Source organism: Macaca nemestrina, chromosome 6 (genome assembly GCF_043159975.1).
Source record: "Macaca nemestrina isolate mMacNem1 chromosome 6, mMacNem.hap1, whole genome shotgun sequence".
Classification (NCBI taxonomy): Eukaryota; Metazoa; Chordata; class Mammalia; order Primates; family Cercopithecidae; genus Macaca; species Macaca nemestrina.
In genome coordinates, this window is record NC_092130.1 from 41,494,579 (window position 1) to 41,521,135 (window position 26,557).

General features: G+C 50.3%; 2 protein-coding genes across 17 annotated transcripts in view; one reads left to right on the plus strand and one right to left on the minus strand.

The window, feature by feature from the left end:
* Positions 1–14,263, plus strand: part of LOC105467071 (SIL1 nucleotide exchange factor) — a 253,389-nt gene extending 239,126 nt beyond the window's left edge. For 9 of the 10 annotated variants that reach the window (XM_071098353.1, XM_071098351.1, XM_071098355.1 and 6 more), the window contains one exon: positions 1,466–14,263. In XM_071098353.1, the coding sequence (XP_070954454.1) occupies positions 1,466–1,822 (357 nt within the window). In that variant the 3' untranslated portion in view covers positions 1,823–14,263. The remainder of the gene's footprint in view (positions 1–1,465) is intronic. The other variant, XR_011624653.1, reaches the window with a different exon arrangement.
* Positions 13,892–26,557, minus strand: part of LOC105467073 (catenin alpha 1) — a 178,127-nt gene continuing 165,461 nt past the window's right edge. For 6 of the 7 annotated variants that reach the window (XM_071098350.1, XM_011716416.3, XM_011716415.3 and 3 more), the window contains 7 exons: positions 24,094–24,294; positions 23,385–23,536; positions 19,447–19,557; positions 18,176–18,357; positions 17,898–18,003; positions 16,171–16,305; positions 13,892–15,098 (listed from right to left, as the gene is read on the minus strand). In XM_071098350.1, coding sequence (XP_070954451.1) covers positions 14,811–15,098; positions 16,171–16,305; positions 17,898–18,003; positions 18,176–18,357; positions 19,447–19,557; positions 23,385–23,536; positions 24,094–24,294 — 1,175 coding nt within the window. In that variant the 3' untranslated portion in view covers positions 13,892–14,810. Of the gene's footprint in view, positions 15,099–16,170; positions 16,306–16,400; positions 17,125–17,897; positions 18,004–18,175; positions 18,358–19,446; positions 19,558–23,384; positions 23,537–24,093; positions 24,295–26,557 lie in introns of those variants that run through there. The other variant, XR_011624652.1, reaches the window with a different exon arrangement.

Sequence of the window (26,557 nt, forward strand, 5' to 3'; positions counted from 1 at the left end):
TGGGGGCCTTTGTGCTGCATGGCGACATTGTGGAAGGTGGGAGGGCAACAGCACTTGTGGAAAAAAGCATGCTGGGCCGGGCTTCTTTCTAGAATAACAGCCGCTCTCCCGTAAGGAACCCGCTGCCCTCCTGACCTAGGCAGCTCCTCTTAATACTGCTGCCGTGGGAATTAAGCTTCCAACACTTGAACTTCTAGGGAAACGCATTCAAACCACAGCAGCATGTGAGCGCAGAAGGCCAGTCGGGGGAGGCCGGCCAGTGGCGGTGAGGTGTGCAGGGAGCCGTGGAGTGAGTGGGGCCATGTGGGGGCGCACCTGGAAGTGGGAGCTGCGCCTCCAGAGGCCCCAGGGGAGAGTTAGAGTGACAGGAGTGGGTGTGAGTGGGTCCAGGCTGCGCACAGTGGGGGCGGAGCCTGCAGAGCCTCGCAGTCCCAGGAAAGGGATTGATTTCGTCTTTATCACCCGCGATGCCAGGTTGTGAGGATTTGGGGGCTGGAGGAGAGGGGGAGAGCAGGAGGCAGTGGACTGCAGGACACGGGGGACGAAGGTGGAACTGACGGGATTGGGGTGTGTTTTGGAGGCGAAGCTGGCAGGACTGAGGGGTGGAGTAGGAAAGAACCAGGGGGTCCCTCTCAGCCTTTGCTGTCCCAGGATGCAGGATCGCACACCTCCTCAGCTTCCTCTGCCAGCCCCAATGAGCCCCACGGCTTCCTGCTACCGCAGGAAGCACCAGGTGGTCCACTGTGGCCTTGTCTTCTCCTGGGCTTCCATCTTGCCTTGTGTATCTTCCCTGTGCTTCATTCTCCCCTGGAGTTAGGGCAGGCATTCCTCCTTTCTCGACACAGGCACACTTTGTACAGCTGCATGGGAAATCTCTGCCCCGTCCCAACCCTCCCCACCCTCTACCTCTGACCTTCAGGTAACCTGCCTGCTTGTCAGGGTTCAGGTGTTGCCTTTCCGGCTGCTGGCTGCCACTATCTTCTGCTGATGAAGCTGGGCTTCTGCACTTTACAGACAGGCTGAGTTTCTCCACTTAAGAGGTGATGGCATTGGGTCTCAGGGAGGCTGAATGCTGGCCATGGTCATTCAGCAAGTCAGTGGTGGAGCAGGAATTTGAAGCCAGCCTGTCTGCCTCCATGCTGCATTGTTAGATTACCTTTATCATGCTATTTGGGAATTAGTTAATTTTCATTCTCCTGCTAGACCCTAAGCTCCTTGAGGGCAAGACTGTATCTCCATCGTGGTTTCTCCAGCACCTGCCACCACACAGGTGTTTCTGTTGGTAGATGAATGAATGGATAGACAGACAGACTTGGGGATGGAGGAAGAGGTGGGCCCTCAGGGGTCAGCCTTGTGCCTTCGTGTCTGAAGGGCAGAGCTGGCCAGGTGTGAGCTAACTGCTCCCCATGTGTTCTGTCCCCACCCCCACCCTACCTGGCCCACGGCTGTGGCGGATGGATGGCAGATGTTCGCCGAGGAGGAGGCTGAGCTGACCCAGGAGACGTCCCCAGAGAAGCTGCAGCAGTATCGCCAGGTACACCTTCTGCCAGGCCTGCGGGAACAGGGCTGGTGCGAGATCACGGCCCGCCTCCTGGCGCTGCCTGAGCACGACGCCCGCGAAAAGGTGCTGCAGACACTGGGTGTCCTCCTGGCCACCTGCCGGGACCACTACCGTCAGGACCCCCGGCTCAGCGGGACACTGGCCAGCCTGCAGGTTGAATACCAGGCGCTGGCCAGCCTGGAGCTGCAGGACGGTGAGGACGAGGGCTACTTCCGGGAGCTGCTGGGCTCTGTCAACAGCTTGCTGAAGGAGCTGAGATGAGGCCCCACACCAGGACTGGACTGGGACGCTGCTAGTGAGGCTGAGGAGTGCCAGCGTGGGTGGGCTCTTCAGGCAGGAGGACATCTTGGCAGTGCTGGCTTGGCCATTAAATGGAAACCTGAAGGCCGTCCTCTGTCTCCTGTGTGTCTGTGTAGACTGGGCACAGCCCTGTGGCCAGGGGGTCAGGTGAGTAGTTGGGTGATGGGCCCTGGTGACGTGCAGGGGTCAGCCCAGGGCATCCAGGAACAGGCTCCAGGGCAGGGGCCTGGGCCCAGGAGTTGCAAGTCTCTGCTTCTTACCAAGCGGCAGCTCCGTGACCTTGGTTAGTTGCTTAATTGCTCTGAGCTTGTTCCGTCATCTGTCAGAAGAAGTGCCGTTAAAGGAGAAAAATCACGTGGAAAGCGCCACACTAGTGCTGGCACCCCCCAGCTGTGAGGCAAGGCGGGGAATCATTTCACTGCCCCTCTACCGGTGCCCATATAACAGCTTTGAGGTCGCTGACCTGGCCGGAGCCCAAGGCCTCTCTGTACACAGGGGTGCTGTGGTGGCCCAGGCAGCTCACGGGCTTGACGGCTACTGAAGTGGTGGGTGCTGGAGCAGCGGATGCCGGGGTGGGGTGCTGAGAGGTGCTGGACTCTGGAGGCCAAGGGGCCGGGCCTGACTCTGGGAGAAAGCTGGCAGTGGGAGCCCAGGAGAGTCCAGGCCTGCCTGGCCCACCTGACAGGGCAGAGGTGCCTCTCTGTGGCCTTGCCCCACTCCTGTGTCCAAGCAGAAGCAGGGCCAAGCCCAAGGAGGGGGCCTCAGAGGTGGGAGCAGCTGTGCCTGGCGAGTCCTGGCCCCCACCCAGGCTGGCGGAGTGCTGGGCTGGAGCTGGCTGCAGGTTGCCATGGCAACCCGGGTTCTGGGCTTTTCAGACTCTGATTCTGGTGTGTTTGTTTCTCAGCTTTTCCCAGTGCGCCAGAGGCTCGCTCCTGCGGGCCCAGGCAGCCCCTCCGGGCTCCAGGTGGTAAAGTCCAGAGGACCAGTTTGGGTCAGGACTCTCCTCTCCCTGGCTCTAGGCCTCGCTTGTAGAAATCTCAGTTTTACTGAGCTGAGGGCACACCGAGGCCCAGAAAAACATGGGGTCAGCAGTTGGCCTTCCCTGCAGTCCCTTTGCTTGGCCACCTGGCACTTCTCAGCCCTTCTCCTGCTCACCTCTTGCTGCAACACGACACCTAGAAAGCTCAGAGCAGAGCCATGGCCTGCACGGAGCCCATCCCAGCAGGGCAGGCAGGAGGCAGGAGCCCAGGCTGAGGCTGGAGTAACAGCTTCCCCAGGGCGCTAGGCCTCGCAGCTCGGGCAGAGTGGGGATCAGACTTGCAGTCTGCCAGCCGTTGGGTACCTGCTGCCTTTACAGCCTTGCAGGAGCCTTCAAAGTAGATTTTACAGATGAGGAAATCATGGTTCAGAGAGGCCAAGTGATCTGCCTGTGGGGAAGTGGTGGGCTTGCGGTGCTGATGGTGCTGTGGGAGGCTTGAACAGGAGGCTGAGAAGGGGACGATGTTGAATTGACGGGTAGCAGAGGGAGGACCAGGAAAAGTGTCCGGGCATGTGTGGCCACAACAGGGCAGGCAGGGTTCAGACAGGAGGTGCCAGCCTCTGGATGAGGCCAGGGTCAAGGGGTGCTTTAGAGGTAGTGTCGCAGGCTCTGGGGTGGACTTGAGAAGGGGCAAGGTGAGGTTTGATGGGGGGAGGGGCTGCCTCAGCAGAGGCTAGAAGAGAGGAGGACTTGGGGCTGGGCTGGGGATGAATCTGTTCTGGGCTTTCAGTGTTCAGAGGCAAGCGCCAAGGCTGGGCTGTGGGAACAGTGGAGAGGCGAGAGTATGGGGCCTTGTGGGAAGGCCAGGCCGGGCGCTGGGCTGTGTCAGGACCAGGCTGGCCCTGAGGCCTCTGTGACCACCAGGGTCTGGCCCGGGGTGTGGAAAGGGTCCCTATGGGAGGAGTGCCACTAGTAGGGGCCTAACTGCAGGCCCCAGTGTCCCCTCTGCTCCCAAGTGTGCTGCCCTCAGCAACGATTCTGTAAAGCAGAGGGAGGCTTTGGGCCAGGTGCTCTTGAGGGGATTTCTGGGAGCGAGGACCGAGGAAGTGGGCACCTGGGGGCTGCAGGGAGGGGGCTGGCTGGGGAGGTGGGACTGCATGCGCTCTGCCCTCATACACTCAGAGCATCGGAATGGGAGTTGAGGCTGCAGTCTCTCTTCTCTTTGGCCTCATCCAGGTTCATTCTGGACTGTTAAGCAGATCCTCCAGGGAGAGGGTGGCGAGGCACCCCAGGGTCTGGGCTTGGGCTGTTTCGGGGTGGGTTCTGGCTCCACGTCCTGATTAATCACTGCCTGTTGTCTGTAGGTCAGAAAGGAACATCTTCTCTGCCTTTCCTTTGGGTGCCATCCTGGGAACTGTGGTCAAGGAGGGTGACCAGGGCTCGAAGTGAGGCAGGGAATGGCGATGGGGGAGGCTGGAGCCTGCTTTCCTGTCCTCCCTGTCTTGGGATGGGCTGAGGACTGTGCCGGGCTGACACCCACAGGCCCTGAGTGATTACTGGGTCCCTGCTCCTGGGCTGGGCTGACCCAGGCTCTAGTGTGGGAGGATGGCAGGGAGGGTGGCGGGCCTGGGTCCTCACCCTATCCCTCAGCAGCTGTGGTGTTCTGAGTTCACCTGTCCGTTCATTCTTTCTTTCACACTGTGGCTGTTGAGCAGTTGTGTGTGTCAGGCAGTTGGAGCTGAGAAGGCTGCTGAGCTGGCTGAGGCTAGGGAAGGCCTCCCAGAGCTGGTGACGGCCAGGCTGAGCCCTGCAGGCTGCGGGAGTAGCAGTCAGGGATGGGCAGTCTGGAGGGCCAGTCGGGGGCAGGCAGGGTGAGGGCTCCAGCCCTGGGAAGATACAGGAAGACCAGAGAGAGTGGCCATTTGCAGCACCCACAATTTTGGGTCCTCTAGCAGCTTGTGAGCCCTGCCAAGGGCTGTGCCCTCATCCTAGCAGGCGTTCTCTGGGCTGCTGCTCATTCATTGATTTGTTCAACAAATCTGGTTGGGTACTACGAGCCAGGCACTGTTCTAGGGCAGGAAGTGGTAGGACAGGAGGGGAGAGGGCCAGACCATGACAAATGCACATGCTCCAGGGGAGGGCCAGGCAGGGAAGACAGAGCCCAGTAGGGAGGGAAGAGGGGCAGGCACTGCTGTTTCCCCTCAGTGGTGGGGAAGGCCTCTTGAGGAGGGGCCAGGCACAGGAGCGCAGCAGTGAGCCGTGGGGGTGCTTTGCAGACAAGGGGATAGCAGAGGACAGGCCGAAGCACTTCAGGAAAAGCCACGAGAACCAGGCCTGGAGCAGGCAGAGCCCGAGGGAGGAGTTGCAAGGGAGTGCCACCTGGGGAGGCCGTGGAAGGGACCTGGGTTTTTTTTAAGGTGGGGCTGTTGAGAGTTGGGTGCAGAGGAGAGATCTGATGTAAGCCACCTTTTTTGTTGTTGTTTTCTTTTTTTTTTTTTTTGGAGACAGGGTCTTGTTCTGTCACCCAGGCTAGAATGCAGTGGTGTGACCACAGCTCACTGCAGCCTTGACCTCTTAGGCTCAAGTGACCCTCCCACCTCAGCCTCCAAAGTAGCTGGGACCACAGGTGCACGCTGCCACGCCTGGCTAATTTTTTTTGTATTTTGTAGCGGTCTCCCTATGTGTTCCAGGCATGTCTTGAGCTCCTGGGCTCAAGCGATCCTGCTGCCTCAGCCCTCCAAAGTTCCGGGATTACAGGTGTGAGCCCCTGTGCCCGGCCTCACCTTTTCTTATAGTTGTGTTGAGAATAGATGACACAGGGGTCAGGAGGGGCAGGGAGCCCAGGGCAGCATGCAGGGGGCGGCTGGACAAGGATGTGGGGCAGGGTGAAGACCGAGGACTGTGAGAAGTGTGCAGAGTCCAGATGGGGCTGAGGCAGAGCTCAGGGGCTCTGCTGCTGGGATGCGGGGTGTGGGGAGAGGAGTCGAGGAGGCAGCCTCACGTGGGGATGGAGCAGATGGGTGCGGGGAGGAGCTGGCACCAGAGTGGGAGGCTCGGAGAGCAGGGGAGCGACTGGGGCTCTGAGGTGGACCCCATTTATGTTTATACGGAGATGTCAGCAGGACATCTAGGTGGGAGTGCTGACAGGCAGCAGCAGACAGCCTGGAACTGAGAGAGAGGCTGGGCTGGGGGCACTGACCAGGCCTGGGAACCTCACACAAGGAAGCCGCGGGGTTCAGAATATGGCCAGCTGGATGTTAAACACAGCCATTATTAAAATTAAATGATGCAAGCATACAATTAAGTAACAAGAAAGCAAAGGTAATTTTTAAAAACTAGTAAAAGAAGAGCAAATTAAAACCAAAGGAAGCAGAAGGAAAGGAAATAATAAAGAGTGGAAACCAATAAAATTGAAGACAGTAAAATTAGAGAAAATCAATGAAATTAAAAGATGGTCCTTTGAAAAAGAAGACGCAAATCAGCAGCCTCATGGATGAAAAGCGGGTGTCGCTATGGGCTCTACGAGCATTAAAGTATGGTGAGTAGTGAGTATTACGAACAACTCTAAATAAATACATTGTAAAATCAATTTGACAACCTAGAAGAAATCATGGACCAATTCCTTGAGAAACACAGCCTCTCACTGTATTAGCTTTCTATTGCTGCTATGCTAACAAATTACCATGAGCTTCGTGCCTTAAAATATTCCCAGTCAATTTTCTTACAGTGCTGTAGGTTAGAAGTCTGACCCAGTTCTCATGGGGCAAAAATCCAGGTGTTGCAGGGCTGTACTCCTTTCTGGGTGGGGTCCGTCCCTTGCCTTTCCAGCTACTGGGGGCTGCCTGTGCTCCTTGGCTCCTAGACCTTCCTCTGTCTTCAAAGCCAAAAAAGCAAGTCAAGGTCTTCTCATAATGCACCATTCTGACCTCCTCTTCTGCCTCCATCATCCACTTTTAAGGACCCTGTGATTACAGTGGGCCCACCTGGATGATCCAGGATAATCTTACTGTCTGAAAATAGCCAATTAGCAACCTCAGTTCCATCTGCAACCTGGATTCGCTTTCTGCCATGTAACATAACACATGCGCAGGCCCAGGGATTAGGAGTGGGCATCTCTGGGAGCCATTATTCTGCCTAACACAAGCTGCTAAAACCCACTCAACAACAGATAACCTGTGTAGCCCTGCATCTACTAAGGAAATGGAATTTGCAGTTAAAACCCTTCCACAAAGAAAATTCCAGACCGATATGGTTTCACTAGCAAATTCTACCAACTAATACCAATTTTATACAATCTCCTCCAGAAAATAGAAGAAAATATTTCCAAACTAAGCATTGCCCTGACACCAATACTAAACAATGATATTTCTTTTCTTTTCTTTTTTCTTTATTTTTTTTTTGAGACGGAGTCTTGCTCTGTTGCTCGGGTTGGAGTGCAGTGGTGCAATCTCAGCTCACTGCAACCTCCACCTCCTGGGTTCAAGTGATTCTCCTGCCTCAGCCTCCCAAGTAGGTGGGGTTACAGGCACCTGCCACCATGCCTGGCTAATTTTTTGTATTTTTAGTAGAGATGGAGTTTCACCATGTTGGCCAGGCTGGTCTCAAACTCCTGACCTTGTGATCTGCCTGCCTTGGCCTCCCAAAGTGCTGGGATTACAGGCATGAGCCACCGCGCCCGGCCTGACAATGCTATTTCAAGAAAAATATCCTACAGGCCAATATCCCTTGTAATCAACAAGATTAGGGAGATAATGGCGACAGGAGATCCTGTAGGCTGTGGTAAAGACTTTAGATTTTTCTGAAGTCTCTACAAAAATCCTCAACAAAATATTGGCAAATTAAACTCAACAATATATAAAAGGATAATGTAACCAAATGGAGTTTACCCTGGGAATGCAAGGCTAGTTCAGTCAGTTCACCGTATTAACAGACTAAAGAAGAAAAGGCCACACCATCATCTCAACAGATGTAGACAAATACTAAGTACCCATAATAAAAACTGTCAGCAAATTGGAACAGAAGGGAATTTCCTTAACCTCATGAACAGAAACCACATAAAAACCTACATCTAACATCAAACTGAAGGATGAAAGGTTGAATTCCTTCCCCCTCAGATTGTAAAACAGGCAAGAATGCCCACTCTCCTGACTCCTTTTCAACATTGTACTAAAAGTTCTGGGTGCTGCCTTAAGGCAAGAAAATGAAACAGCATACACATTGGAAACGAAGAAATAAAACTGTCCCTATTCACAGATGACATGATTGTCAATGTAGAAAATCCCATGGCATCTGTAAAAACAATTTCACAGAACTAGCTAATGACTTTAGCAAGGTCATAGGATACAAGGTCAGTGTATACAAATCAACTGAAAAGTGAAATATGTGCAGGATTTTATGCTGAAAATTATGAAATACTGATGAAATAAATCACAGAAGATCTAAGTAAGTGGACGGATCTACTAAGTTCATTAATGGGTTCGAAGACTCAACGTTGTTAATGATGTTGGTCCTCACTAAATTGATCTCTAGATTCAATGGAATCCCAGCAGGAATTGTTTAGGTATCAGGAGTCTTATTTGAAAACTTATATGGAAATGCAAAGGAACAAGAATAAGAATAGCTAAAACAATTTTGAAAAACAAGAACCAAGTTGGAGGGCTAACACTTGCTGATTTTAAGATATAAACCTATAACAACACAGTGTGGTATTGGCCAGACCCACACAGATATAGTTAATTGATTTCTGACAAACATGCAAAGGCAGTTCAGTGGAGAAAAGATTGTCTTTTCAATAAAGGGTACTGCTGTCATTGGACAGCTTTTTTTTTTTTTTTTTTTTTTTTTTTTTTTTTTTTTTGAGTCTCGCTGTGCCACCCAGGCTAGAGTGCAGTGGTGCAATCTTGGCTCACTGCAACCTCTGCCTCCCAGGCTCAAGTAATCCTCCTGTCTCAGCCTCCCAAGTAGCTGGGACTACAGACATCAAATCTTTTTGCTTAATTTTTTGATGGGTTGACTGTTTTCTTACTAATGAATTTTGAGGGTTCTGTTCATTTTCTGGATACAAGTCCTTTGTCAGATATGTGATTTACAAATGTGTTCTCCGTGTTTGTAAGTTTTTATTCTTTTAACAATTTCTTTCACAGAGGTTTTTTACTTTGATGAAGTCCAATTTATCAATTTTTAAATTTTATGAATGGTGACTTTGATGTCTCTAAGAACTCTGCCTAACTCCAAAGTCACAAAGATTTCTCTTTTGTCGTCTTATAAGAGTTTTATACTTTTACATTTAGGTCTCCGATTTTGAGTTAAATTTTGTATAAGATGTGAGGTACTGTAAATTGGTCAAGGCTCATTATAAAAAATATGGATGTTGAGGTCGGGCGTGGTGGCTTACGCCTGTAATCCCAACACTGTGGGAGACCAAGGTGGGTGGATCACCTGAGGTCAGGAGTTCCAGACCAGCCTGGCTAACATGACAAAAACCTGTTTCTACTAAAAATACAAAATAAATAAATAAATAAATAAATAAATAAATAAATAAATAAATAAGCCAGGCGTGGCAGCGGGTACCTGTAATCCTAGCTACTTGGGAGGCTGAGGCAGGAGAATCACTGAACCTGGGAGGCGGAGGTTGCAGTATGCTGAGATCGCGCCATTGCACTCCAGCCTGGGCAACAGAGTGAGCAAGTATCAGTGTTCATGTGAAAACCTGTGTGTCAATGCTTCTATAAACTTTATTTGTAAAAAATAAAAAACTGGAAACAACTCAAATGTCTCTTATCTGGGGGATGGATAAACAAACTGTGCTGCGCCCTTACAACAGAATACGACTGCAGTAAGGAGTGAGCCACCGAGGCACACAGCAGTCTGCGTGCACTTTGAAGCCGCGCTGATTGAAATGCACTGCGCCATACGCAGCCAGACCCAAAAGACCACGTACTGTATTACTCCACTTAGGTACATTCTGGAAAAGGGAAAATGATAGGGAAGGGTGTTGCCAGGACTTAGGATTGGGGAATGTTTTGATGATACTGGGATAGCACAGGGGAATCCTGGGGGACGGGTGGTGGAACTGTTCCATCTTCCTTGGTGGTTTGACTGCGTTTGTCAAAACTCATGGAATTATACACCAGAAAGAGCAGATTTCACTATGTGTAAATTTTCACCTAAGTTATTATAACAGCTCATCCTTTTGTAATGACATTTTACCACAATCGGTCCTATCGTCTGGGTGGTAGAAGGACACATCACGGCACGCTCCTGGGCTTCCCTCCAACTTCGCGTTTTAGCACTGCCAGCCCATGGCTCGAAATCTGATGTGGTGGGAGCATTTACCCATGGAAATTGGGAAACGCTACAGATCAAAGGTGAATTTGTTCTGTTGATTGTGGAGACTTAAAGTGATAAAGAAAATGTTAATAATGCCAATTAAATGTAAATGTGTCTTATCTATAGCAGTTACATCGTCAGTAGCACAAAAAAATGGAAGAAATTGTCAAAGTATTTAACAACTATTATCTGACTCAGCAAAGAAATCACTCACTGACAAAGTGAAAGTCCAACATAGGTTTTTGTTATTTCACTTTCATTTATTCCTTAAGGTAAACACAAATATCAAGCAGCATTCTTGTCGGAACTAGTCTCATTTATCAGTTACAGCCATAGGTTGGCTGTGGATGCAAGAGTCTGGCAAAAATCAATGAAAGCCTTCTGTGGGAATCAGTTGGCTGGCTGGGCTTCCCAGTTAGAGTCCTGTACGTCTCCTTTTGTGAACGGTGTGCTGCAATTCCTTTATAGCGGTCCAGTGTGTTCTAAATGCACAAACGTGCGTCTGTTCGCATCCGCCCCGGCCTGGCCCTGGAGAGCCGGTGGCTCAACATTGACCAGCAAGCCCCTGCTGGGCATCACTGAACATGGAGGAACCAGATGGGAGCACTGGAGCAACTCAGCGTCAGGGGCCATGAGGAGAAGGAGCTGGTAAAGGAGATGAGGGACACGCATTGGTTAAGGGCAGGGAACCGTGGGAATCTAGAGAAGGTGTGACAGGAAGGGAGTGGACACTGGCATCACTGTTACTCAGAGGGCTCAGGAGGGACGGCCCAAAGCTGGGGGCCCTCGAGGAAGTGCGTCTCGAAGCCAGGTGGTGGAGCCGGCCACTTGCCGCCATGTGACTTCACCTCCCCAAGTCACTTCCTCAGCTGTGCAACTGGAGGTGCAGCAATGGCCCTAACACCTTCGGTTGCACAGACGAAATGGGGTGACGAGGGTAAAGGCTAGACACAGGCTCTGAAGTGCCCAGCACATGGCAGCTCCTTCTCTCTTGCTTCCGTGGGGAGGTGGCCTTGTCCTGGGAGGAGGGTGGAAGAGGTTGGGGCTGGAAGCTGTGAGGATGAAGGCTGCAGAGTGAACTGTGTTCTTTGAAGGTGTTGCACAGGAGCCACGGGAACCCCTGCAGGACGCTGAGCAGGCAGGGACCCAGAACAGAGCCATCCTGGGAGAGGCGTGGGTGCCGCTAGCCACAGGAGAGCAGGAGCTGTGTGCTGAATGCAGGGAGTAGGGAGCAGGTCTGAGGGGCCACCAAGGCACGGTGACAGGCTCGGGAGGCACAGTGGGGTGGAGGGATCTGGGACTCGGCTTTGGTCCTTGGCTCTGCTCCCCCAACCTTCCTCTGGAGAGGCATCAACAGGACTGCTGAGAGCAGGGGCCCATCCTGGATGAGAAATCTCCGGATGCAGAGGGAAGGCAGTCCCCTTTGCAGATGGCACAGGGGCAGGAGTGAGCACACCGGAGGCTGCAGGAGGCCCCAGAGGCCCCGCACGCACGCAGAGGCAGGTCCCCTCCTGCTTGGCCCAGTTCTGTCGTGGTCTGTGAGGTGAGAGGAGGGGTCAGGACTTCGGGACAGGGTCTCTGCACCTCAGACTTGGCTCTCCAGGCCCCTAGCACCTTCTCATTTGCCAGCGTTTTCCAACACTTTGACGGGTTGGTTTAAATCAATAATGGTCCTCATTGGTCAACTACTGTCTATCAAGCACACGCCAGGCCCTGTGCCTCTGAGGAGGATGAGCAGAGCCAACACTGGCTGTTTCCCAAAGGTCAGTCCAGTGAGGGCTGCTTTCTCATTGTGGCACAAGGCAAGACTTTTAAGAGATACATAAACGGATGGTCTTTTTTTGTTTTGCTTTTTAAGAGAGACAAGGTTTTGCCATGTTGCCCAGGCAGGTCCCGAACTCCTGGGCTCAAGCGATCCTCCCACCTCAGCCTTCCCAAGTGCTGGGTCTACAGGCATGAGCCACCACACTTGGCCTGTCGGAGTCCTTTTTGGTAAGGTGACTTGATGAGACAGGAAGGAAATGCTAAAACCAGCACAGGGTGTCCTAGGGGCAAGTGCATTCCAGGCCAGGAACCATAGGCGTGAAGGCTGAGGCAGGATGTGCTCGGCATGTTCAAGAACTTCAGGGACACCAGGGACAGATGCAGGATGGCAGAGAATGGTGAGAGAAGAGGCCAGAGCCAGCAAGAGGCCTTTAGGACTCTGGCTTTTACCGAGGGACATGGAAGCCGCTGGAAGGTCTGAGGTCGGAATGACCTGAGCTAACCTGTCTTAAGGGGCTACTTGGCTGTGGCAGACACTGGCAGGGAGGCTGGCTGTGGCCCCCACCGCCGGGCACTGGCAACCTCGTCCTTTCCTTCCACAGTGGACCAGCCTTGGTCTGTGTGTCCTGCAGAATACAGACGTGATGGGGAATCACTCTCCATATCAGGTTTTAAGGGAACACCGTGGCTTCCATCTGGCCGCCACTCGCAGATCACTGCTCTGGGGAAGCCAGCTACCACCAAGCTGTGAGCTGCCTGTGGAACGCGCCGTGCGGCGTGGAACTGAGGCCTTCTGTCAATAGCCACGCAAGTGAGCTTGGAAGCAAATCCTCGCCACGTCAAGCCCTCAGAGACGGCAGCCTTAGCTGGCATCTTGGCCACTTCATGAGACCCCAAGTCAGAACCATCCAGCTGAGCTGCTCCCAGATTCTTGACCTTCAGGAGCCATGCGAGGTCGCTTTAGCTGCAACTTGCTACACAGCAGTAACAGCAGGATGGCTTAGGCCAGGCGATGACAGGTAAATTATCCATACGTTTTAAAGATCAGAATTTTGATTTCTTGTCACTAGAAGCCCATTGCACTATAGAACCACCTAAGAATTTTGATTTTTAGGCATTTGGCAAGAGGGAGGAGGGAAAGGGCAGTGACGTGGGGAAACCGGTATAGAGGGTATGGGGATGGGCGGTGGGGAGTAGGTGGCAAGCAGTTTGGACAGGTCAAGTCTGAGATTCATTAGACATCCGAATGGAGCATGAGGCGGCAGTCGGTTATAAAAGCCAGGCTCTGGGGAGAAGTCGGCATTTGTATGTCTTTACATGTGAGATTCTGCCTGAGCTCAGGAGGGTGGGCACAGACACAACCTCTCAGCCCCAGGAAAGGAGGAGCCCCCAGTAAGGCAGGCAGAACCTGAGTGGGGTGTCCTGGAAGCCGAGTTAGCAGCATTCAGGAGTCCTTGTCCTCCTCCTCCTCCCCGCCACGCCCCCAGGCAGCTTGCATGAGGTCTGAAGACCATTGCCAGCGTCACTGGCAGTGGAAGGCAGTCGCCCTGACGAGGGGAGGTGGAGGGAGCAAGGCGACAGCCGGTTGGAAGTGAGAAAGGATCATGGGGTTAAGGGGTTTTCATCTCGAAGGCCGCTATCATCATAGGTGTGTGTGCGCTGACAGGAAGGACACAGGAGAGGGGACATTTATAATGAAGACAGGGATGCCTCCGAGGTTGACATGAACCTCAAGGAATGGACATGTCAACTCCCAAGGTGGGGGTGCAGGGTGGGGCACTCAATAGGACAAGGGGCATGGCCCTCCCTGATGGGCTGGCATGAGCCGTGCAGCCTAGAGCCACAGTCTCCCTTCTGGGCATCCCCATCCTGGAAGAGAGGGACACCGGGAGGGCCCAGAGCACCACAGATGCTGTGAGCACTTGAAGGAAGAGATGACGACTTTGGCCTCTTGGATGTTGTGGTTTCATAGTGGACTTTATTGGGAAAAGTTAGTGTAAAAAACATTCAAAATTTGTAAAATTTATATAAGATGGTAAGTTATGCCTTGTAGTTACAGTAATCACTATAGTAATCACAAATAAGGTAAAGTCTAAATTACTGCCTTAGCACACACTATTTTGTCAGGTTTTTCTGCTGCAAGCCCAAGGTGGGAAACACTGCAATTATTAGAAGTGAGCCCAGTGATGAATTTGCATTTGAAGCTGGAAGAAAGAGGAGAAAAGTGTGTTCTGATTACGACACTGTAGCCTAAAAAAAGCAACTTTATTAATGACCTGCAGCAGCGTACATTAGTAATTGTAACCATGCATTTAAATTCTCATTTCATGTCATAAAGAGAGTAATCCGTTTTCTTCATGAAACATTACGTTTTACTGAGTTTGTTCCTCTAAAGACCTTTCTGAGAACATTCTTTCTCCAGGGACTGCTTCCTGAGATGCCCAGGTTGCTTACCACAGGTCATCTTTGGTCATTTAAAAGCAGTCAAGCTGTCTGGACTGCACCCTCTCAACTGAGGTTGAGCCAAATTCCCTTCTCTCAAACCCTAATGCCGCCCTCACTAAGAGAATGGGCATCTCGGCTTGCTCAAAGCATTACTAACAAGCTAATGTGGGATTCTCTTTGGTTATGGAATTTTTACTTTTATTTAAGCATATAAAAAAATACAGCTAGAAGTAGGCTCCTGCATTCTAAAAGCATTTTTAATCAACTTAAACTATGTTCTTGGAAAATTCACACCACCTGGACTGGTTCACAGTCTGCCCATTTCCCTGTGGAATCTGACATCAGTGTAGTATTTAGCAAATTCATTTGAGTGACAAACAGTGACTGATCTTCAGGAGCCCCGAGGGGTGGGGGCAGCTGGCCTGGGCAGACTTAGATACTGTCCATGGCTTTGAACTCGCTGAGGGCCTGCACCGGGTTCACGTGCTTCTTCTGAGATGCCCGTTTAATCTTGGTCTGCGTCTCATCCTGTTTCTCTCTCTTCACCAAGGGCTTTTTCTCTGGTGCCTTCATCTTCCATGACACAGCAGGAAGGTTGAGGGAAGCCATACCCTGCGACTTTTGGTATTTGGTAGAGGCGACGTAGGATGCTTTCACTGTCTGCACCACAGCATTCATCAAGTTCTTGGCTGCCTGGATCAGGGACATGGCGCTGTCCACCTACAAGGCAGACAAGGGTGGTGAGAAGCACAGGCCTGACCTCCAGCATCGTGGACACAGGTGGGCTGTGCCTGAAGGGGGGCCCCCTACTCCTCTGCAAGACCAGGGCCTGGGCAGGTGGCAGAGGATTGGGCAGCAGCCTGTTGCTGAGGAACACCCTCAACAGTTGCTCTTACCTAAATAGCCTGGAAGCGCCTGCCCTCAGACCCTTTGAAGAAGACATGAGGCAGCCTCGCCTTGCTCGCCCCCACCCCCCAGCAAGTGTTTATTCACTCAAAGCGGAAGCCACTGTGAGTGATCCCAGAGCTATAAGTACGTGGGGGAGGAGAAGCAGGAATCGAGACAGGGACGTTTATGGCAAAGCAGATGAGCAAATGGTCTCAATATGTTCAATATAAGAAGTGTTTCTTTTAAAGGAAATTTAATGGGATTAAAAGAAGCCACGGAGGCTCGCTGGACCCCAGTCCACTCAGCAAACCTCTTTCCCCTGCCCTAGGTGAGAAAGGCCTCAGAACTGTGACCTGATAAAAAGAAAGAGATGCTACCCAAGCGCTCTGAGGGGTGAAGGGCTTTCGAGAAAGCATCCTATCTATGTCTACTCTTAATTCCTCTCTGGGGGAAGAAAAGGAAGTTTTGTTTTATTTTGAGACAGAGTCTTGCCCTGTCACCCAGACTGGAGTGCAGTGGTGCCATCTCGGCTCACTGCAACCTCTGTCTCCCAGGCTTAAACAATTCTTGTGTCTCAGCCTCCCAAGTAGCTGGGACTTACAAGCACCTGCCACCACGCCCGGTCCCAAGGAAGATTTTTAAAAATTTGTTTTAAAAATTTGTGAGTGGCCAGCAAAGGGGAGGAGGCCAGCCTTTCAGCCCTTGCAGTGGCCCACACGTGTCACAGTTCTACAGGGAACAGATGATGGACAGACCTTGGTCTCCGGAGGCTGGGACAGGACTTGGGGTTTCTGCTCAGCACACTTTCCCAGGGCAGGTGTGTATGTGGATAGGAAGTGACTTTCATTTCTGACAAGGGTCAGCACGTTCCCACTGGCCCTCTTTTTTCTCAGCTAATGCTTACCCCAGAGACAACGAGCTCCCCGCCGAGATTCTGCACCTCGGCCTTGACCTTGCTGCAGATGTTGAGCTGGTGGCAGTAGAGGGCGATGCGTTGCAGGTAGGCCAGCAGGTCCTGCTTGCAAGCCGAGTCCGGGCACTGAAGGGAGAGCACGCTTAGCACCGAGCACCCCGGCCTGGACCAAGCACCTCCCACCCCATGGGTGTTTCTTAAAGGTTCAGGGTGGCACTCACATGCTTCCTGTCCTCTTGCTGGAGCAAAATCACCCAATTACCTGAGGCAGTCACAGCCCTTGCCTATACTCTGCTTGGGGATGGAGGCAGGTGATCTGATGGAAGTCGTTCATGGGACCCTGGCTGTGCCGCACGGCACTGGTTGTACAGCCAAGGCCTTCTGAGCCTCCCGCTGACTTCCCTCCTGTGACAGCAGGGAAACCACTCTGGCCAAGGATCCCCTCACCCCACATGGCAGGGTGGAGGCCTGTGCCCCTCAAGGTGAGAACAAGCCGGCTCAGCAAGTAGGAGCCTGGCTATGGAGGAAAGTCCAGATGTTTTGAGCTAAGTAAACAAATAGCTCTTCTGCTCCGAGGCACTTTGCGTTATTAAGGCCTGATGACAAAAGCCACTCACTGCAGGCTGAGGTGGAGGATAAATGAGTAAAGAAAGCAAGAAAAAAAGCAGTCAGGGATGGTCAAAGAGAAAAGGGTGGCCCCTGCCCAGTTCCTGTCTCCCCCCATATCTCAGGGTTTTAGAGGCTCCCAGATTAGGACCAGCCTAGAAAGCTTTACCCAAAGGAAGAAACAGAGCACCTCTTAAGTGTTCATAGCAAGCAAAGTACACCACAGAGAGTGGTATGAACTGAAACCCTGCAGACCATACTGGAGATGAGCTGTATTCTAAGTAGTCATGGAAGCAGGGCAGCCATGTGATTTGCATTTTCAGATGACAGTATTGGCAGCTGGATGCAGAAGGAAGTGGAGAGAGGAAAGAATAGGAAATCAGGAGTAGCCGCAGTAGTCCAAGTGGCTATGGAGCTCTGCAGACAGGACAAGACTGGTTTGTGTTGAGATACATTTGGCTAATGGAAGCAATAGGCCCTATTACCGATTGTGTGGGAGTCAAGGATGCCTTTACAATCTTTGGCTTGAGTAAAGAGGGACGTCTCACACATCCTGTGGCCTAGATGAGGCTGAGAGTTTTGATATTTCAGGGAAGATGGTGGGGAGGTTTGTTAACTACAGAGAAAAACTATAACTGAGAAAGAGCCTCTCTTGATCAGGCTTAAAACAGCAAATGAAACATATTGTACATTTCCAGGTGATATGAACCATATTTTTGTACCTATCAGTGTGAGGGAATAGGGGGATGACGGCAGGGTGACTAAGAGCCACAGTGCTGAGGATGAAGAAACCTGGCCCCATCTGGGCACACCATCCTTCCACAGCACTGGCCACATGGCTTCTGGCTGCCCTCAGCCCCTGCCCAGAGAGGGAACTGAGACATAATAGACAACAGCAGAGGTTAATTTGGCTACAAGTGACGGAAGATTCCAGGACATCCACATCTGCTCTAGAGAATCCTTACGAATCTATGCTGGGATTAATAAGAACCATTTTTAGAGATGGGTGGCAAAAGTGCTGTGGCCCATGAAACTTACCCTGAATGGACCAGGCTGGGCTGCCTGAGTCCCAGAAGGAGCTTGGAGACCCACCTGGCAGGTCTGTCACTTACGTGATTTGCGATGGTGCGGCCAAGCCTGTCCATCCTGGATCCTGCCTCAGCAATTTTCTTGGCAGCACTGATGACATCTGATGTATTTTTGAGTGGTCCTTTACCTCTGAGAAGAGAGAACAAGGATCATTGTATGCGAAGCCCCTCACAGTTGGAGATGAGTAGAAAACAGATGTCCACAAAGCCCCATGGCCTGGGCTGTCTAAGCCGCTGTGCAGGTGACCTGTGGAGAAGAAAGTGGCCCCTGTGCAGCCTGGTGGGGCCAGGGTGCTGCTCACCGGGTGAAGTCAGTCATCTCCATCATAATCATGCACATCTGCTTGGCCAGCACAATGATGTCATTGCCACTGTCATCCCATTTGGACACTTCAGCATCCAGCTTGCTCTTTTCTTCCTGGAAGCTGGCCACCTGTTCCGCAATCTTCGCTTTTTGCTCCTGGGGAAGCTGAGCCATGATCGCCTGTGATCAGAAGCACAAAGAGCTCTTACATAAAAAGAATATGAAGTTCTCAGAGTGCATTAGCCAAGAATATTTCCAACAGGCAATCTATGGCATAGGTAGGATAATGCTTTAACAGATTTCATTTTGCCTAAAGGGCTATTTCTCTCATTTTTTGCAGACACTTACAGCAGCCTGAATTTCCGACCCACTTTCGAGCACAAGTTTTAGTGTGGAAGCAAACAGCGAGGGGTGGAAGGCTAATGCGGAAGCTTTGGAATCACAACTGTGCAGGGACAGAACCTGCTTTTTAATTCTTTAATATAAGACAAGAAATGAGAGAAAGGGTTGATGAAAGTATGGAACCCTTTCCCTGGTGGACATTTCCAGCTATTCAAGGTGAACTGAAAGTGGCTTCAGAATGTACACCTGAAGAAAGAGGGCTGAGCACTAAGGCCATACTCGAGCAGCACCTGGAGGCCTGCTGCCCACCTCCAGCCCACAGACCTGCGGCTGAAGCTCCTCCCTCTCAGCTTCCCAAAGTGCTCATGACGGAGCAGGACATAAGGCAGCGATGTGCTCGCTGTTCACGACAGATTTCCAAGGAGTGAAATCAAAGACTCCTTAGAAATATTTCTTGGCATCCTCCCCAAAACATAAATGCTATTGATTGAAGATTTAATGACTCAAATGAATGCAATGGCTCTGACTGGCTTTCTTGAATGTACCACTGTTATTTTTTTAAACCCATGAATAATTAAATAGTTCATACCCATGGCATCACTGAGATGGCTAAAGGCAGCAATCTTTTTCAAATTTCACGATCCTTTCAACAAACACTGCATTGACTAAATTTCAGCCCTTTCCTGACCCAGGGCTCTATCATAAACCAAAGCCCCAGGGCACTGCAGAGGAGGCCCAGGACCTGGTCTGTCTCTAGCTGAGGAGGCTACAAGTGACTAGCAGGTGCCACAACTTAGTTGAACTTCAGTCTACTGCCAGAGAGAGAGAAATGGTGTTCTGAATACTGAGGCTGTTTTCCTGGAAACAAGAAAGGGGACAGGGAAGGTGGCAGCACAAGCTGAACTGCCCCACAGAGCGCTTCCTTACCCGGGCACTCTGGCCAGCTATCAGCTGATCGTCTTCTGTCTGGACGCTTGTCCTACTTCTGACATCGAAATCTTCTGTCTCAAAGTCAGAGTCATCCAACTCCTCAGGGGTCTGCCACCAAGACAGAGATCACAAGTCAGACACATCTCTGGGTCACAGGCCACCAGCCCCCAGCCACCCTGAGCCTCTTGGCCAGGTGCACGGAGGCCCAGAATTCTGGATTTCAATGTGCAGTGTTCTGAACAGTATGATGAATAAAGTCACAATCACTCAGCATTTGTCTCGAGCCTCTGCTTCACTGCTGCACGCGCTGGGCTGCCTGGCCCACAGCAGGCCTGCGCTGGCTTCACTGTGTGTGGGGCTCAATGGCTATCACTGAGTCAATTCACTATTTCTTTATAAGACATAAGGTTGTTTTTTTTCCTTTGAGACAGAGTCTCGCTCTGTCACCCAGGCTGGAGTGCAGTGGCGTGATCTTGGAATCAATGCAACCTCCATCTCCCGGGTTCAAGTGATTCACCTGCCTCAGCCTCCGAGTGGCTGGGATTAGAGGCAACACGCCACCACGTCCAGCTAATTTTTGTATTTTTAGTAGAGACGGGATTCCACCATGCTGGCCAGGCTGCTCTTGAACTTTGACCTCAGGTGATCCACCCCTGCCCTGGGCTCCCAAAATGCTGGGTGGGATTACAGGCGTGAACCACCGTGCCCGGTGACATAAGGTTTTTACTTCCTAATTTACTTCCCCAACACCTGTATTTTAAAGACAAAGATGAGAACTGTCCTGGATAGAAAAGGTACTGACTTAAAAATAGAGGTGTTTTGTATAGTATTAAGCAGATTTGTTTAACTTTCCTACTTTATGACAAAAAGAAAATTAAATAACTGAGCCTTCTGTTAGGGTACCAAGGCTGCTTGGAGGAGTAAAAATAGGCAATTTTAAAGTATTCTTTTGACTTTCATCAAAAGAAAAGAAGGGAGAATATGACAGGTAAGGGCTGAGTAAATACCCAAGGGACTGATTACTCGTCCTAGCTCTTTGCTTTAATTATGAAATAAAATTCTTATTTTGTACCAACTACCAGCCTCTCATGATTAGCTACTGACTTGAAACATAATGTTGTCCTCTGGCAGTTATCAGTAAGGGGGCAGCAGGCAGAACAGCTGGGGTTGGCGCTCGGCCCAGCCGGCTGGCCTGTGACAGGAGGGCAGTGAGGCGAGTCCCTCATCTGTACCAGGATCTAGTCCAAGCGCAGCCCAAGGACTTGCTGTGAGGTTCAAACAAGAAGATACGCAAGAAACATTCCGGAGCCACCAAGAGCGTGCTGCGCAAAGGCTGGGCCTGTCCCTTGATGAGGTAAGGAGTGGATGCTCACTCAGGTGGCACCAGACAGCATGTCCGCGTGAGGTCCTGGAGGCCGACGGACTTGGTGACACAAAACACAATGCCAGCACTGACGGTTTTAACACTGCAGTCACACATGCCTTCGGGACTGGCATGCAATCAGTTAAGGGGCTTTTCAAAGGACCACCTCCTAACATCATCTCTGCCTTCCCAGGACCCCATCGCAGACCCAAGAACCGTTCTTGCCAAGAAAACCGAGTACTCTCATTCATTCATTCATTCATTCATTCATTCATTCATTCTCTCTCTGCCAAGCATTCTGGGCCCTAGAGATACAAAGTGACAGACAGATAAAAATTCCTCTCATGCGTATTCTAATGGAAGAAATGGCAACAAAGTAAGCAAATGAATTATATGACACATCAAAAGTGGCCAGTGTATAAAGAAAGCAGAGAGGAATAAAGCGAGGTTTTAACTCCATGCGGGTGTTAGGAAAAGTCTGATGAGAAGGTGCTCTCAAGGAGGGGGTAGGCGGGGCGGGCGGCAGCATTGAGGCTGTGGGGAAGGGGCGTTGGCCCAGGGAACTGCGTGAATAGCAAGGAGGCCACAGAAGTGGGGCTTAGCTCACTGCCCCTATGTCACCAGCTTGCCTGGAACCCCATGAGCACAAGGGGAGATCAGCAGGAGATGAGGTTGGAGAAGTGACAGGTTCTAGTCCTAGAAAGCCTTGTAGGCCAGCATAAAGAATGACGTGGCTGCCTGTAGAGAGGATGGCACAGAGGATAACATGATCTGACTGAAGCTTAGAGAAATCGCTCTGGCTGCCCTGTGGCTCATGAGACTGTAGGCACCCAGGATTGGAAAGGGGAACCAGCTGAGTGGCACCTGCATGAACCCGGATGAGAGGTGCTGGCGGCTTGGACGAGGGTGAGAACATGTTCAGGTTCTCTACTGTGAAGGGAGAGCCAAAAGAATTCACAGATAAAGCGGATGTGGGGTATGGGACAAAAGGGAAATAAAAGATCTGAGGTCTGCGCATGAGCAAGGGAAGACGGAGTCACTATCAACATGTGCTGCCTGGGTGGAGCAAGTGAGAGGGAGGAGGCAAGGTGCACAGGCAAGTGTGGAACTTAGGAGAGTCGGCCTCTAGACAGGACTCTGAAGAGGCCAAGGACTTCCCAGCAGGCCACACCCATGTTTCACAGGCTGAGGAGATGGGGAGAAACCAGCCAAGGAGACTGAGTAGGGGTGTGGGTCAAGAGATTTTTTCCCCCTTAAAAATGGGAGAAATCATCATAGGCTTGGGGAAAGGTACAGAAGGCAGGGGGTGAAGAAGCTGGGACCCCAGTACAAGGACATGCAAGGGACGGCCTCGGCCAGAAGCACCAACAGCAATGCCCATAGTCCTAGGAGGAAGGCAGAGCACACAGGCATGGATGCAGCGGGGTGGCCGTACTAACTGCCTCAGTATCCTCAATGAAATCGGCAAGAGGGCCAAATAGCACAGGGGCACAGGTGTGGGTGGGTGGACGGGCACCTGTTGCAGGGCAGCAAGGGCCCACAAATGGCCGCGGCTTCTGCGGCTCCATCGGCGTGGCTGTGGCCATCTGCACTGTGCTCATGAGAGCAGGATCTTGCTAAGACTGCACCTTGCAAGGCAAGTGTAAGGAAACAGCTGGGCAGAGGAGTGAGAATATTCAACTATGGACTCAAAGCTGAAAAAAGACTGAACCAAGGACACAAGGGGCTGAGTGAGTGTCAAACAGGGAGGACCAACTGACTGAAGACCCCACAGTGGACTCAAAAGGCTCGCTGGGAGTTGCAGGACTCAAGGGCGCAACCTCAACAATAGAACCGGGCTGCTGGGGATGACAAAGACAATGGCAGGCAGTGACAAAAGCTGAGGTACGGCTATGGCCACAAGGCTGAGGTGGAGGAGGACAAGACATCAAGAAACTGAGACGCCCAGGGGCTGGAAGGGTAATTCTTGAATGAAGACAGGAATAGTGTCAGAGAGCAGGACGGTAAGCCGGGAGCTCAACCACAGATGCCGCAGAGGCCCGTTTCTCCTCTGCCCTTGCTACAGGCCCTCCAGGCATTCTGGCTATGGGGAAAGGGGTTCAGCACTTGGCCATGAGCCTAGGAGCATCACCTGGGGCCACTTCTCCCCGCAACACCCTGGGGTTCCATCATCCTGTCTGCCTGCAGCCTCTCCGAAGAGAGGGGCACTCCATGTGAACAGTAACTTGAATCTGCATTACGAAAAGACTTCCTTCTCTGATACTAGCTTGAGAACCATTATTTTCTATAATTTCCTGCCTAACTCAAACTGAAGCCTCATGTTGTAGAGACTGTTTATCCTAAATTAAATCGTCAACTCAGGCTAGCTCCTCTTCTTGGCCCAAGTTTGGGCTCTAACTTGCAACTAACAGTCATTTTAGACAACGTAATTAAATATATCTCATTCTAACAGATTTTAGATTCATGGTTTTAATATACTGCTACCGCATCTGCCGAGTTCTAGAATGACGCATTGCTCAAGTTTAGCAAATGATAAGAAAGAAGCTGTTAAGTCTGAAATGCAGTTACTCACCCTTATCATCAGCACTGCTTTCCTGATGTCCCGGATGCCATCATATACCAGGCGGGAGGCATCGATAAACTCATTCTCATCCATTGGCTGGGCAGGGTCCGAGCTGAGGGCTTCCACGGCCGCCTCTACTTGCTCAGTAAAACGTGGCATGACTGTGGAGAAAGGGGCACAGCAGATGTCCTGGTATGCAGGCAGCATCATTCCCCTGACCCTCCCTGAATCACTCAGCTAGACAGAAAGAGGTGACGCTTATGATGAAGAGCCTCTACTTCTATCTATGTGAGGAGTATTTATGGTTGAAATAAATGCAGTATTTTACAACAACTCAACAACTCAAATCATCTTTTTCTCTGCAACAGAGGGATTGGATGGTTGAGAACTTGGAAGTGAGACTAACTTGAAGCCTTGCTTAAGAATGGGACCTACCTTAATTTAGTCTTTACTCACTAATAAGAGGTTAAACTCAGAAATTCATCTTAAATAGTGTGTTTAGAATTAGTCCCATGATTACTCATGAGATACACATGAAGAAAATATGCTTGTGAGGCCTGAATTTGGCTATGACCAACTTCTCAGGAGCCCAATGTGCCATGAGACCAAATCTGAGTTCCCGACTCCTCCTTCCTCACCACAGGGCTGGGCTAATCGGGTGGCCTGCCCTACTCAGGTTGCAGTGTGTGCGAGCACTGAAAAGCTAGAGTTCCCGTACCTGTGTTGGAGAGAAGCTTAGTGGCTTCCAGAACCTTCTCTGTGTAGACTCCAGGCTCATAGTTGTCCATCTCTGAGGTGACTACATGAATGACCCGGGCTGCCCGGCCTCGAATTGCACCAGCTGTGCGGTCCAGGCCATCCACATCCTTCTCCTGGAGAGCAATGACACATTTGTTCACATCTTCCAAAATGTGATTCTCTGGAGAACAAGCAAAAAGCTGAATGAGGAAGGAGGCCTTCTATGAGAAGGTGGCAACTGTAAGCTGGCATCTATCATTTATTGTTTGCTTGGTGCCAGCCACAGTGCTGAAAGCTTTACATATATTTCATTGGAGAGACCAGTGACTAGTGACAGAGACAGAAACTAAACCTGTTATCACCCTCAAGAATAACAATCTTCATTCCAGGCTTTAAAAATAAAACAAAATAAAACAAAAAACAGGAGACATGCCCATCTTTGAGACACAGTTGTTCTGTAAGCCTGGCAGAAAATCACAGAAGCATCAATAACTTCTCTTCCTCTAGCTTCACTGACCCTGTGTCCCAAATAAAGGAAAGGCTAAATTAGAACAAAAGTCCACTGTCCGCTCTCCCTCTCCCTCCAGGAGATGCTGATGATATTCAGACAATCTACCAAGAAGCCAGTACAGCCCAGGGATAGGAGAAGGTGCTGGAAAGCAGGTTGAAGCCTCCTCTAGAGGAGCCTGAGGCATGAGATGAACTATTTAATAACCCTCTTCATGGTACACAGATGGGCTTATTGTGATATCTGAAGGGTCCCTAGAGGTGAAAACCCCTGACTCCTATGAAGCTGATGGGTGGCTCCTAACAGTCACACAGCTGAATTTGGGCAAAACACCACAACTATTTTTCCTCAAAGGAAAAAGCCTGACACTATACATTTTTAGGAACCCCACCACAAAGAGTTTGCTCAAACTCATCTATAATAACAACGTGGAAGCAAACCAAGAGAAGAGTGGATAAGTGAATTATGGGAACTATGCAGCCATTAAAGTGCATATCTGGAGGCTGAGGCAGGAGGATGGCTTGAACCCAGGAGGCAGAGGTTGCAGTAAGCCGAGATTACGCCGCTGCACTCCAGCCTGGGCAACAGAGTGAGACTCCGTCTCAAAAACAAAAACCAAAACAAACAAAAAATACCTTTCCAGAAAAGGCCAGGAAATAGTAAGAATTCTTATTAGAGAAGGGAAAACTAGATTACTGCAATATAGTTAAGACCATATTTTGATCTCTATTAATTACAGATTATGAGACTTGCCAGGGTTTATACCAATGAACTAATGAAAGAGTAAACATATTAAACTTCTAACATAAACACATTTTAAGAGGGACATTTAAACCAATTACAAGAATAAACGGATTTGGAGCCCATCACAAGCATTTCTGAAGTATATAAACTCTAATAATTCAAACTAAAAAATGTACTGAGCAGGCCGACCATACAAGGTCTTGGGTTAAAAATTGTTGCTTTTACTGGATCTAACACGATACCATTAAGATGAAACTTGCATTGCTAAGGAAAAGAAAGGAATAAAATGGAAAGAAAGTGTGTTGATAACAAAACTAAGAACCAATATTTTCTCATATCATTGATTTTAAGACTCATCCCTGTTTCAGAATCAATGAAGTATGGCATTCCTTCCCGTTCATTAAACAAAGTGACCCAAACTTCTACCAAGGATTTTTTAACCTTTGTCTAGATACATCTTTTTTTTTTTTTTTTTTTTTTTAAATCCATCTAGACTTTCTTGAATTCATCCTGGCCTTCTTCTAGATGAACCTAAACCAGGAAAGGGTACGCCATTTTTTAGAGTAACATTCCCCACTTCAGGAAGCTGAACAAAGTAATATTCTCTACCCTCATGAAACACTTGTCTCTAGGAAAGCCCCAGGCTCGCTGAGGCTGCCGCCCAGGACAGAGCACCCAGCCTCCTCTCCACAACTGAACCTGATGCGGGGAGGTGCGAGTCCACTGTTTAACGGAGGGGGCCAGGCTGTGCCCACACTAACTGAAACCATAAATCATTTTAGCTAAGGAAACAGCATAGGTCCACTATGAGTAGATACACAAATCTGTACCCATGAACAGCTGTCCAACACATGATTTATAGGTGTGCTTCTAATAGAAAAAAATCATACACACACACACACCAGTCCATATAAAATATGGACAACTATATGTAAATGAATATAAAAGGAATTATATTATGGACACTATTGTATCTTTTTCACTTGAAAACCTTTCTAGGTATGGCCCTACAGATCTACCTCATCCATTTTAATGGCTGCATAGTACCCTACTGAAGAGATGGAGGGGCTATAATTCACTTATTCAATCTTCCCTTAGACATTCTGGTTGAAGAAAACATCCCTATACAGGTATTTTGGCAAACATTTGTGACACTCCCCTAGAGAAAATGTCTAGCAATGAGATCGCTGAG